The sequence below is a fragment of the Dipteris shenzhenensis genome, chromosome 7, assembly GCF_047967505.1.
Source record: "Dipteris shenzhenensis isolate YYH24624 ecotype China chromosome 7, Dip_SZ_1.0, whole genome shotgun sequence".
Lineage (NCBI taxonomy): Eukaryota > Viridiplantae > Streptophyta > Polypodiopsida > Gleicheniales > Dipteridaceae > Dipteris > Dipteris shenzhenensis.
This window is the reverse complement of record NC_141602.1, coordinates 373,212-386,082: the sequence shown is the minus strand read 5'-3', so window position 1 is coordinate 386,082 and position 12,871 is coordinate 373,212. Positions and strand designations below refer to the sequence as shown.

The 12,871-nt window shown below is 38.9% G+C and overlaps 1 protein-coding gene across 3 annotated transcripts; it reads left to right on the top strand.

The window, feature by feature from the left end:
• Positions 1–4,147: 4,147 nt before the first annotated feature.
• Positions 4,148–7,028, top strand: LOC147899776 (uncharacterized). 3 transcript variants are annotated; one of them, XM_087377622.1, is made up of 3 exons: positions 4,148–4,377; positions 4,478–4,873; positions 6,954–7,028. In XM_087377622.1, exons 1-3 carry the CDS (start codon positions 4,361–4,363, stop codon positions 6,955–6,957), a joined length of 417 nt encoding a protein of 138 aa, XP_087233748.1. In that variant the 5' UTR covers positions 4,148–4,360; the 3' UTR covers positions 6,958–7,028. The 3 variants fall into 3 exon arrangements, with proteins under 3 accessions (XP_087233748.1, XP_087233747.1, XP_087233746.1); XM_087377621.1 differs by lacking the exon at positions 6,954–7,028 and adding an exon at positions 6,670–6,828; XM_087377620.1 differs by lacking the exon at positions 6,954–7,028 and having other exon boundaries at positions 4,478–5,042.
• The last annotated feature ends 5,843 nt before the right edge of the window (positions 7,029–12,871 follow it).

Below are 12,871 nucleotides of genomic sequence, written 5' to 3'. Positions count from 1 at the left end.
CATCCAATGTTAGTTCTTGCATGATGAGGGCAATGGACATCCAAGTAAATGAGTTTTCCAATAGCATAATAGGTCAGATGGAAGAATGGGTATTTTAGTCATATTATGATTCTTGAATAGTGTTTATGAGAATATGCTAAAAACAATTGAAAGAACATAGGGAATGAGTTGTGCATTGAACCTTTCATCTTGCTCTTATCTGAAAATTGAGACTTAGCACACATGAAATACCAAATCATCCAAGTTCTCTTGGAAGACAACATACAGGAAATCAAAAGCATGGTCATGAATCAAAGGATGATGGCTAAATGCTTGGTATTTGGAAAACAATGTAGACATATGGGATTGCAAGAAGACAAGTGCATATCTCAAATTTTGGTTGTTGACATCCCTTTCCTATGGTACAATCAATATTCACCCTATTGCCAACTTGTGTGTATTATAAATTTTAGGTTGGCGAGTAGTTCCAAGGCTAACCTTCCTATGTGCTTGTACTTGTTTGCAATGCCATAATGCATACTTTTGCTAGAAGATAAAGCAATGTATAGGATTTTTAAACAAAGTACAATCCTATTTAAGCAATAGAGCCCTCCTACTTACTACTTTTAATCCATACTTTCCTTTTCATGATCTTGCTCAAGGGACCTAGAACTCAAGCTCTATTCTCAGTGCTCCCATTGTCCACAACATTTATAACAATTTTTTTGCTATTTAATTAGATGAAGCACATCATCCATCGTTGTCTCCCTATCCTTGAACGATAATGGTTCTATTGTACGTATCCTAATGCCTTGGATGTAGTCCCCAATCCTAATTATGACCTCCTTCAATAGGGCGCTGAGTAGGCTTTGGAAAGCCATGTGGTAGTCACTCATTATTTTGTATTCTCTCTTGGAAAACATCCTTGACTTGTTCCAAATCTTATGATGGGTCTTTTAATGGTGGTTATTATACTTTCTCATTAGGGGAGAAATGGGGTCTCAAAAGGGCCTCCAATTAGTGTTTCCTAATTTCAAGGGATTAGAGAGGGATTTGAGGTGTACCAATGAGAGTTCTTCTTTGTGTGGGACACTGGTATGTTGCGTTGTACAAGAGGACATTTTGAGCATTTATGGTTGGGGAGACCTCTCACCCATGATTTGGACCCATGGTCCTCACTCCTAGCCATTGATCTCATCTCCAATCCAAGGTTTTCATTCAAATTTATGGTAGAGCACTCCCAGCCATTAGATTAATGGGTAGATCCAAGGAAGGGGATGAGGGGAAAGGGTGCTTCAATCTGGTCCATGGATCAAGGGGTGGATCCAAGGGAGGAGATGAGAGTAAAATGCACTCCAATCTGGTCCATAGATCAAGATGTGGATCCAAGGGAGGGGATGAGTGCAAAAGGCGCCTCAATCTAGTCCATAGATCCAGGTTTCTTAATCAATTCCTTATGAGGCCCTTTTGAGACCCCAATCCTCCCCTAATGTAAATGTGCTAAGAATTGACCTTCTAGCATTTATATGGGACAATGCTTTTCATTGGTCTAAGATGATATCCATTTTGGGAGGTCCTCTGGTGCATGGAAAAGGCTAATCGTTCATCCATGTTTAGCATCCATCTCTGAGACATGTTATATATATTAATTTTTATATATTTTTCATGTAGTTGTATTGTACTCAAAGGTTCAATGGGTAGAGACATTTTTTGATGCCACGATGTGGTGCAATTATTTGTATATCACCCTTCTTTTTCCCACACATCTTTTGCTAGGTGTTAACTTTATGTCAACATAGACTCAAGCAGTACTAAATGTGTGTGTGGAGTAGTGGCAAAGCTTCGCTTATACTTGCATATGGCTAATGTGTCAGTATGAGGCCGTTGCCTTGCTGTTTTACATAGAGATGCTTGTAGCAATTCGATACTATTTGCTAACTCTATGCATACCGCTATTTCATGATCACATGGTAGTGCCATTTAGTGGTGAAGTTTACAAAGAATGCTGCCAATAGCACTTGGAATAGATGGAGAGGTCATGACTTCCTATAGAGCTGGTAAAGAGTACTTATTGTTGTTTTGATCAAGGCAGGAACAACTATTTTGTATAGGATTTTGCTACCTTGGCCAAGTACTACATGCAACTCCTTTATGCAAGGGTTTAGGGGAAGCATAGGAGTGAAAGAGGAAGAAGGTGTAAGAGCATGGGGGTGGGGGAGAGAGAGGAGGAGGAGAGGGAGAGGAGAAGTTGCAAGGCTGGAGGAGAGGGGAGAAGGAGACAAGGTTTGGAGGTTTAGGGGAAGCATAGGAGTGGGAGAGAAAGAAGATGTAAGAGAATGGGGGTGGGGAAGAGAGAGGAGAAGGGAGGAGGAGAGGGGGAGGAGAATTTAGAAGGTTGGAGGAGAGAGGAGAAGGAGACAAGGTTAGGACATGCTTTTGAACGTGGAGTGCAAGGACATATGGACACTTGGAGACAATTGCATAGAGCACCAAAATAGAACTCTACACAATGCCTCAAAGAGTGTGGGCATTCCATCATGAGGTATTTATGGACAAAAAGCCTTGGAACCCTACACATCCTACTCATCTTGCAGAAGCTATAGGATAGAGCCAACATTTGGTGCCGTTGTCGGGGAGACTCATGTTTTAAGTAAAAAGTAGACATACGCAAGTATGTGTAAAACAAAAATACCACGAAATATCAAGGACATATCATGCAAAGGCTAGGAGAGTAATTTTTTTTCCAACTTAGCCAAAAATAAGAATCCCAAGTAGAAACCTTTGATTAGTAGCTTAAGCAATTTCATATTTCTTAAAAAATAGCCACTTAAAGAACAAATCAGGCCATGTAATGGACACCAAGTGTAGAGCTCAAAATTCTAATCATTTTTTCTTTCTACAGAAAAGCAATTTGAGAGAACCATGGATAGTTATGCACATGGGAAGGTTCTAGGGTTTAACCCTAACCCTAAACCCCTCCCGCCTCCATTCCTATAAAAACCCTCTCCACCCCTTCATTTTGCTTCCTCCACATCTAGCATCGATCCTCTTGCAACGTCCGAGTCCCACGAAGACCCTCCTCCCTCTCCATCAAACGGCATCCTACTCCCATCCTCATTGTCAAGTTTGCTTTGAGCCCCTCTCACTGCGATAACCTAGCCATCCACCCACCATCCATTGTCACCCTCAACAATCCCGTTACACCAACAAAGATTTGGGAGAGAGTTGTAGGTGATCATCTCCTCCTCCCTTTCAAATTTTGTTCAGTTTTTAGTCTACCAAGTTTCCCTTCCCCCCCCCCCCACCCCCCCAAAAAAAACCCTTTTTTCTAGCACCCCCCTCTCTCCACCCCGCCTCCCTTTTTCGTCACCCCCCTCCACAACCCTCTCCTTCACCTCGACCCTGACTTTCACCCCCTCCACCACCCTCCCTCCACTACCCCCACCCTTCCTCTCCATCCCCAACCCCCACCCCTCCTCTCCACCCCACCCTCCCACCACCCTTCTCCATCCCATTCCAACCACCCTCCCCCCCTCCCCTCTCCCCCCCCTTCAGGCCCTCCCCACTGTTCAAGCCTCTCCCCCCCTTTCAAGCCCTCCTCTCCCCCCCCTCCCCTCCCCCTTCAAGCCACCCCCCCCAGTAGTGCGAGAACTATCTTACCATCCCTTCTCTCTCCTCTCCCTCTCCCCCTTTCCTCCCCTCTCTTACCCCCCCACCCTCTCTCTCGAAACAACTACAAAAATTAGCGCTCATAGATTGGCAAAAAATCTTATCTCGCAAGCTCTTCACTATTGGTTGAAGACCTGCAAGCAAAGAGACCTCTCCACAGTTAGTTCAAGACACAAACAATTTCCAATTATATAGATTTATGAGAAAGCACTTGTATGCTTTTTTTTAATGTAATACTTTTGGAGAAAATTTAGCTATTGCTTTTGCACTTGCATCATAAAATAAAGCTAAATAAATTCACAACTTTAGACATTCACGATTGTGACAAATAAATTCAGGTTGACAATTATTTGAGCTCACCGTATAAAGCCACCATGTCAAATGAGAAGAGTAGAAAAACAAGTTTGATGCTGATTGATATTAGTAGGAGAACATTCAGCACATAAAATAATACAAGCACCCAGACGTCTTCGAGATGAGTGGAAGAGGGGCGGTGAGAAGTAGAAATCACGGCGTCAGCAGTATCATCCACCATCTCCTATTAAGCTGCACTTCGCAACTCCACGTCTTATTGCATCGCCTATCTTTTCTTCTTCTTTTCTGTATCGAGAATGTTGGTGCAATTTAAATTTCCTCAGTTCCACAATCAGCTGATTGTTAACGCGCGCAATCACCAGATTCGTAGGCTAATCGTCCGATCTACTTGAGTCGCATGGCTGCAGGAGTAAGGTGCGCTGGGTTGTCCATTTTCCCTCGTACTTGTTTCCGACGTTATATGTGAGAGGGTTAGTACAGCGTTGTCTAAACTGACCAAAGTTTGTCTCCGCAGTGCTAGCGCAATTGACATCCAAGAAGAGATACGTCGAGTTCAGGATGACGTTCAGGTCCACGTCACTGCGTTGGACGAGGTAGTGAGCGTGAACTCCTTTTTCACTGTTGCCGTGTTCATCGGACTGTCTTCGAGTCATCAGATCAGTCTCGTGTCCCAGGGAGCAGATGATCCTTGCAACGCATCTGTGAATGTCGTCAGGCGACTCGTGCTTTTCGAAGTGATCTCCTTCAGTTGCTTCCTCATGTCCAGTCTCATAGCACAAGGCTTAAAGCTTCAATTGATCATCTCATGCAGCGCCAGGAAAGGCCTCAAGAAACAAGGGTCACTTGCATCAACAAGCCCAAGGTCGCTTCGCCTGGGAATGCTTGCGACTGCGTTCGGATCTGTGGCAGGGTCGGTGTTCCTCATGATTTCTATAATCAACATAATCCAGCTGCGGCTTGGGGTACTGGTTTGCGGAAGCATTTGGTCGAAAGTGGCCATTGTCCCTCTCGTCGTCTTGGTCCCCATTGGTGTGGCAGTTTTTATCTCTACAGTCGTCGTCGCTTTCCTACGCTAGAGTTAGCATTCAATTAATAGATAATAAGATTCAGATTTTCCAAATAGCCGGGCAGTTAGTTGAGCATGTTTATGAATTATTTTCTTATTTATTTTCTGCATTAGGTGCTATCCTTTTTGCTTGAAATACCTCAGCATGTAAGCATTGAAACTATGAGCATGCACATTATAGTGATCATAGCTAGTGTTTGCTAGCAAATTATTACAAGTACAATCCAAATTGACTAGTAAGACGCTCACATGAAGATCGCATCCTCTTGTGAGCTCCCACTCACATTCACTTGTTGTCTTTCCAGTGCTCTCAACTTTGATGAAGTGTTGAGATTTAGACATAAGGATGATTAGAGGCCCGAGGGTCAACGTTTGCTAGGGTGTAGCCAATCGCGAAACTATTTTTGGGGCCACTTTGGGGTTGCGACGTCGCTATGGTTATGATTCTAGGCGCATTATTCTTCTGAAGTACTATGCAGAGATGCTATAGGAAGCGCTAATTCTTGCCTTTAAGTTGCTTAAGGACTTTATTTGACTTCTTTATTGTCATGAGGCTTTACTCATATACTGTTAAGAAGGATGTTGAGAGCATGCTATTTTGATTACTCTAGAAGAAGTAAAATGCCAAGCTTTTATTAGTGCTCATCTAGATAGCCTTGATTTAATGATTTACACTCAAGATTTCAAAGCATAATCTCCTTCTCTTAATTGGATTAAACATGTATTCCTTATCAATACTTTACTTAGTGGCCTTTGACCATAGTCTTAGATAAATTCCTTATATTGCTTTCCATGGTGGCCTTTTGGCCATTGGAATTTAGAGAGATGTTGGACTATTTATAGTTGGTAATTTTATTACTCATCATATGATCATTGCCTTTGATTATCCCTTGGTCTATTTTTTGATGCATAATATGTTAGTCATTGTATTTCTCTCAATTTATGATGACTATACATTTTATTTTGATCATTTTTTAGACAAGGGCCCTTCAATGGTAATTATGTCCATACAAGAGAACACAATAGGCCCTTTGCTAATGATTAATCATTTGAACATAGTTTACTTTAGGCATGACAATAGAAAAGAGTATAATGGTCCCTTTTCTTAGGATGGGTTTGGAATTTAAATTTTTTTGGTGGAGGGAGATATTGCATATGCTATCAAGATAAGTGGTACTAACAGTTATTGATGAACCTCTTGTAAAAAAGGAAAAGCAAGAGGCTTTCCCCAAGACATTCTTTACATTCACTAAGACATTTTATGGGATTTTGTATGACATTTCATGTGGTCCCCCATTGAATCCCACTTAGGAGAATTCAAATAATTGAAAGGATAGAGAAATGAACATACTTTATGCCCTTTTCTCCTTTGCATAAATGGATTTAAATGCAAGTTGCTAATGATAACATTTCACAAGTACCCATGGAAGTTTGAACAAATGGCCATTAAGATGACATCACAATGTATTATGAGTAGAACAATCTTAGACCATTTCTTTTAAAAGTAAATTTGTGCCCTATATTATAGATTGTCCACGTGAATCATAGGATTGTCTTTGGTATGACAAGAGTGAAGACATGTTTTATCCTTTGGTTCTATATAATGGTTCTTATGCATCAATTTGGGTTCTGGTTTGTAGGCCTATTATGCTTCAATACCATGGTTAGTGGAGAATCGATCAAAGGGCAACATGGCCTTTGATTAGTCTATTTATTCCATTGAGAATTACTCTAACATTTTATAAGCATTTCATTATCTGACTGAATGCTAACTGCTGATTATTTTCAAACACTAGATTGCCAAGATTTAATTATGCTAATCTAGATAGAGTGACATGAATAACAACTGTGTGTCAGCATTGAAGCCTGGTTACCACAGATTGGATAAATTATTCTAACTTTAATTTGGTTGTGATGGTGCCAGGTGAGTCAGCATACCTCTCCATCGGATTTGCACTTTTAAAATCTTTGGTGTGTCTTGATGGACTTAAGATATGGCATTGGCAATTACGACAAGTACTTTGCGATGGGTTTTCTCTAGCTACTGTATAACAGGATTGAATGTATTGTTAGAGAATAATCTTGACTATCTTGGTGTAATTTAGACACTTTATTAATATCTCATTAATATGATTGGGGATATTCATGTTGATTATCACTTTGATGTTCTGTTTGAAGGGGTTGAATAAGAATGGATTACTCCCATTTGTTGTTTGAAAAGGGAAATGACATATGATTGCATTTGATGTACTTGACCATTTGAAACTGGTCTAGTAGTATAAGTTTACATTTTTTGATAGGAAAAACACACATTGGTATATCCATTATAAGCTAACAAAAATCTTGCATCTAGACTCTAATGGCTATACTTGATTTGAATTGTTTAAGTTTTAGGCCTGTTTATGGCATGGGGATCATAGGACATGGTATGTAATTGAGAGGATCCATACCCTTTTGAGATCTTTGTTATTCGAGAAAAGGCTCAATTTATCAAGGATGTTCTAGTTGTATAGCCAGAGCTTTAATTTTAATTTGAATATCAAGGATGTTCTTTGGATACTTTGTACTAATATCCTAAGCAATCTGGGTGACAGACTATCACTTGATACACTTTACTAATATCCCCAACCAACTGTTCTAAGGGCTTTTCCATGATTATGGATACTTGGCTACCCTCCACCAACTGGTGGGAGAGGGTTGATACTTTCATTACTTTTCAATTATTGGCTAGAATTAACTACCAAGGATAATGGGTATAAAGATCACCCATAAGAAATGGCTATTATACTTGCTTTGTGATTGTGACTGATAATTTATCATTTCATTTTTTCTTAATGAATATTACTTAAACTAGGGCAGTAGTTCGACCCAATCCATTGTGATGGGTAGACTGCTACCCTCACTTAGATTGTGTGTCAGACCTGCAGGAATCCAGTCGATGGGAAACACACACACACACACACACTTCCCCTTGGGGTCCCTTCTGATTTTTGGACCATGTACTATGCTATGGTTTATATAAAGAAAGTGAGATATATGGACTTAAAAACCCATGTGGATGTAGGCATTTTATATATGTGACTTGTTTGGCCATGAATTGACAACTTGTAAGTCTTGATACAAATTCTTTTATACCCTTTTAGGAGAGGATGCACATGTTATGGATTTACAATTATGCATTAGATCACTAAAACATGTCTCTAGACTTGATACTCTTATGCTTACCTGATTGGTGGCCACATATCTAAAGGACCACCATATGTTTTAGAAAGGAACTCATGAGAGAATGAACCTTTATACATATGGCACATGTGGAGTGAAAGGACCCCTTGCTCCTTGGGAATCCCTATGATCCTAAGGTGTGAAAAGGCCACTAGGGTCATCTAATGGACTATCGGGAGTCACAAGACTATATATGGACCACCAGGTTCATCTAATGATGGGGGATATTATGCAAGAGGACGCCATGAAATCAATAGAATTTCATGAAATCGATAGAATTTCTAATCCTATGGTTTAGCCATTACTATTTATATGCTTGATAACTTGGGGTTCCCTAGAATTAATATTGATTGGGAAACCAAGACTTAATATTGACTTCTCCGAGAAGGGGTAGATTTTTCCTAAGAAGAAAGATGTAACTATGCTATTTTGGTCAAGATTTTCTTTATTTGCTATATTGGATGAGATTTACTATGAGTTAGACTTAAGAGATCTACATGGGTTGGTCTACTCTCTCTCTCTCTCTCTCTCTCTCTCTCTCTCTCTCTCTCTCTACACATGCACACACACACACCTCTACTTATGATGACGTTGTCATACGTCAAAATTATGGACGTGATATATAAGCAATAGAAGCTTGGCTGGATGTTAAGAGCGGGAGAAATATGGATGCCATGTTTTTTAAGTTATGAATGGGCACCATATAAGGCATGTAAAAGGCCTTAATGAACCTTATAGAGGATGGGATAGAGGGATAAGTATAGATGACTAGATGATTTTACAAAATCCTTTATATAGAGGGTTTAACTCACACAAGGAATGAGGACAAGTTCTTGTACTTTATATAATCAAGGGTGGATGAAACTATGGTTTTGAGGACCATGGTTACCTTATTGTGAATAAAATGAAGAGTATGGTGAAAATATATTGACTATAGTTGGCTATTATGGTGCTATACAAAGCTTGCCATGCAAACCTTCCCACAAACTGGTAGAATCAATTTTCTCAGATGTCTACCTTGTCTCACGCATCCTGTCTTGTTTCCTCTCTCAGCACGGCCCATGCAATGTTGGCAATTCGACCAAGAGAATATATATATATATATTAATAGACTTAATAACCACTACAAAGAGAATATATATATATATATATATATATAAATTTAAAAGAGACGCCCTTTTTTATTACCTTAATTTATAAGTTTTCTTACCCATGCAACGTTGACCAAGGTATAGCATGCATCACCGACTGGTCTCATGAAATGGCTAAGTATTTGCAATCAGAATAATTGACCAAGTCATCCTCAGCTTGACGGATCTAGTATATAAGGCCATTGTGCTATTTGTCTCCTGAACTCGCTCGTTCATCTCTTGATTTGAGGATCGTCTACTTTTTATGAGGTAATCTATGCTACATAGCTCCTTGGATCCTTGGCTGCCACACAATACACTCTGAGTGTTAAACGTGTGATGGATTCTTCCTCTACGACTCATATGAGGATCAGCTGCCATATTCGGGACCAGTCTAATGAACAGCTTCCCGTATTCACTACTATCATTGGTAGAGGAGAGTTTGATGTCTTTAGCAAAGTTTATTGTCACTAAGGTACTAAGCTATGATCGGTGTTGACTCCACTTATACATCCTGTGGAATATGATGCCAGGGATGATTGTCTTAGAGTGGCCTTTTTAAAGGAGCATACATTTTGCATATATATGATGCCTGCAAATCAACGCTTACAAAAGAATTCACATTACAAAGTCGATGCCAAATCAATCTATTGGTTGTAGAAAGATCCAAATCGACTCTCGCAAAGCAATTCATCTTACAAGGTAGGGTATGCTTATATAATGCATATTTTCATACACATATGCATGTGTTGAATAAGACCTTTTATACGTGGCAAGCTATTTTATCCTCCTTAAAAAGATGATCCATCGAGGCTCTTGTATACCAAGGCTCGTCTATAACTAGGCCATAAATTTTAAATGACCTTGCATCTTTATAGATATATGTATGGATGTTTAAAAAGGACATAACTACCTTCATAGAAGAAGGCAAGGATGACTTTTTGAGAAGAAGCCACTATGATTTGGACTTATGAGGATAATCCTATTGCTACCAAAAGCATGATGATCATAGGATAGGATTTTTATTCTCCACTTTCCATTGTTGATGGATGATAAGTTTCTTTTGACCCCGTACTTGGGGTAACTTGTAAAATTTTGATTCAGGAAAGAAGAAAATTTTGCACCATATACATGGTGCATTTGGAAACCTATAACTCAAATTTTGGGGTGCCACATGATGCACCACCATCCAAGACTAATAAGATTTGCTATTATAAATAGCTTATGTTGTTGTCACATCGATAACAAGTGAAGCTGTGCTTTGAAGCCTACAATACCACAATTAAAGGTTCTTGTTCTAACTTTCCTTGTTGTGGACGGATGCAGGTGAGTGGAGCTCCTTCCACATCATGTCGTAATTTTGTATTGCAAATTGGGTTTTTATATAAGTTTGTCTTGTGGCTTCTCATCTTGAAAGGATTAAAATGGATTATGTTTGTCTTGAAATATCCACACACACACATGGGGGGATGGAGAAGGGAGGATAACCCTCGTCTATTTCCATCCATAATATTTATCATTTTTTCCTTTTATGTCCAATTTATAGGACTATATATGGATGGGAAATTTGGACCTCGTACTAGCTCCATCAACTGGAATCCAAGCCTTTATACAAAGGCTTTCAAAAGTCATTTAATTTCATATCTAATGGCAAGTCACAAGACGATGATTGTAAAAGGAAGTCTGATGGTGAGTCACAACACGTTGACTCTTATGGATTCTACAGAAATAATAATGCCAAAAACAACATATTTTTTGATCCCCAGCTAGTTCATCCATGTTGGATAGAATGAGACATGGAACACAAGGTATAACTTTGAAGAAGGAAGTAGGGTTTCCTATAGGACTACTCCTATTGAGTAAGATGATCTTGTTATTTAGGTATTTTTTTGAATACCAAGTCACAAATGTATCACTCTATCAATAGCCTGCAAGGAGGATAGACCTGTTTTATGTGTATATATTCTGATCATCTACTTTGGTAATGACACAAACCACAATTGTATCACTCTATCAAAGCATGGAAGGGAGATAAACCTTCAAAGCTATACTTTATTTGTATGCTCTTAGTTTATTCCAATCACCTACAATAGTAATGATGCAACAGAAGCTTTGATCAAGATATAGGATTTATTAATGGTTGTCTAGTTATTGCTCCTCTATGTGTACTAGTGGGCACCATGATATCCTCCCTACAAGGGGACATGGTGACCCTTGTAGGTGTGTACTTGTGTGCAGGTGGATGGTTGGGTGCACACACACACACACATGTGTATGATGATGTTGTCATACGCCAAAATTATGGACGTGATATATAAGCAATAGAAGCTTGATTGGATGCTAAGAGTGGGAGAAATATTGATACCATTGTTTTTTAAGTTGTGAATGGGAACCATAAGGCATGTAAAAGGCCTTGATGAACCTTATAGAGCATGGGATAAAGGGATAAGTATAGATGACTAGATGATTTTACAAAATCCTTTATATAGAGGGTTTAACTTCACACAAGGAATGAGGACAATTTCTCTTACTTTATATAATCAAGGGTGGATGAAACTATGGTTTTGAGGGCCATGGTTAACTTATTGTAAATAAAATGAAGAGTCAAGTGGAAATATATCAACTATAGTTGGCTATTATGGTGCTATACAAAGCTTGCCATGCAAACCTTCACACTAGACCAGTAGAAGCAATTTTCTCAATGTCTACCTTGGCTCAAGCATCCCATCTTGTTTCCACTCTTAGCACAACCCATGGAATGTTGGCAATTCGACCAAGAGAATATATATATATGTATACATACATACATACATATATATATATATATATATATATATATATATACATATATATATATATATATATATATAAAAACCTTAATAACCACTACAAAGAGAATATATATATTTATTTATTTTAAAAAATTTAAAAGAGAGCCCCTTTTTTATTACCTAATTGAATTCTTACCCATGCAATGTTGACTAAGGTATAGCATGCATCACTGATTGGTCTCACGAAATGGCTAAGTATTTGCAATTGGAATAACCGACTAAGTCGGCCTGAGCTTGATAGATCTATGTAAGGCCAGTGTGCTATTTGTCTCATGAACTCGCTCGTTCATCTCTTGATCTAGACTACTTTTTATAAGCTAATCTATGCTACATAGCTCCTTGGATCCTCAACAGCCACACAATACACTTTGAGTGTTAGATGGGTGGCAGATTCTTCCTCTATGACTCATATGAGGATCGGCTGCCATATTAAGGACCATTCTAATGAATAGCTTCCTTTATTCACTACTATCATTGGCAGAGGAGAGCCTTTAGCAAACTCTATTCTCTGTGTGTGTGTGTGTGTGTGTGTGTTTAGATTTAATAATCCCATCAATAAATGAACCATACAATTAATTCAATCATTTGGATAGTTATTAAAAAAAGCGTATGAGAAATGGATTGAAAATCTTTAAAAAAACTAAATTGAAATAACTTTT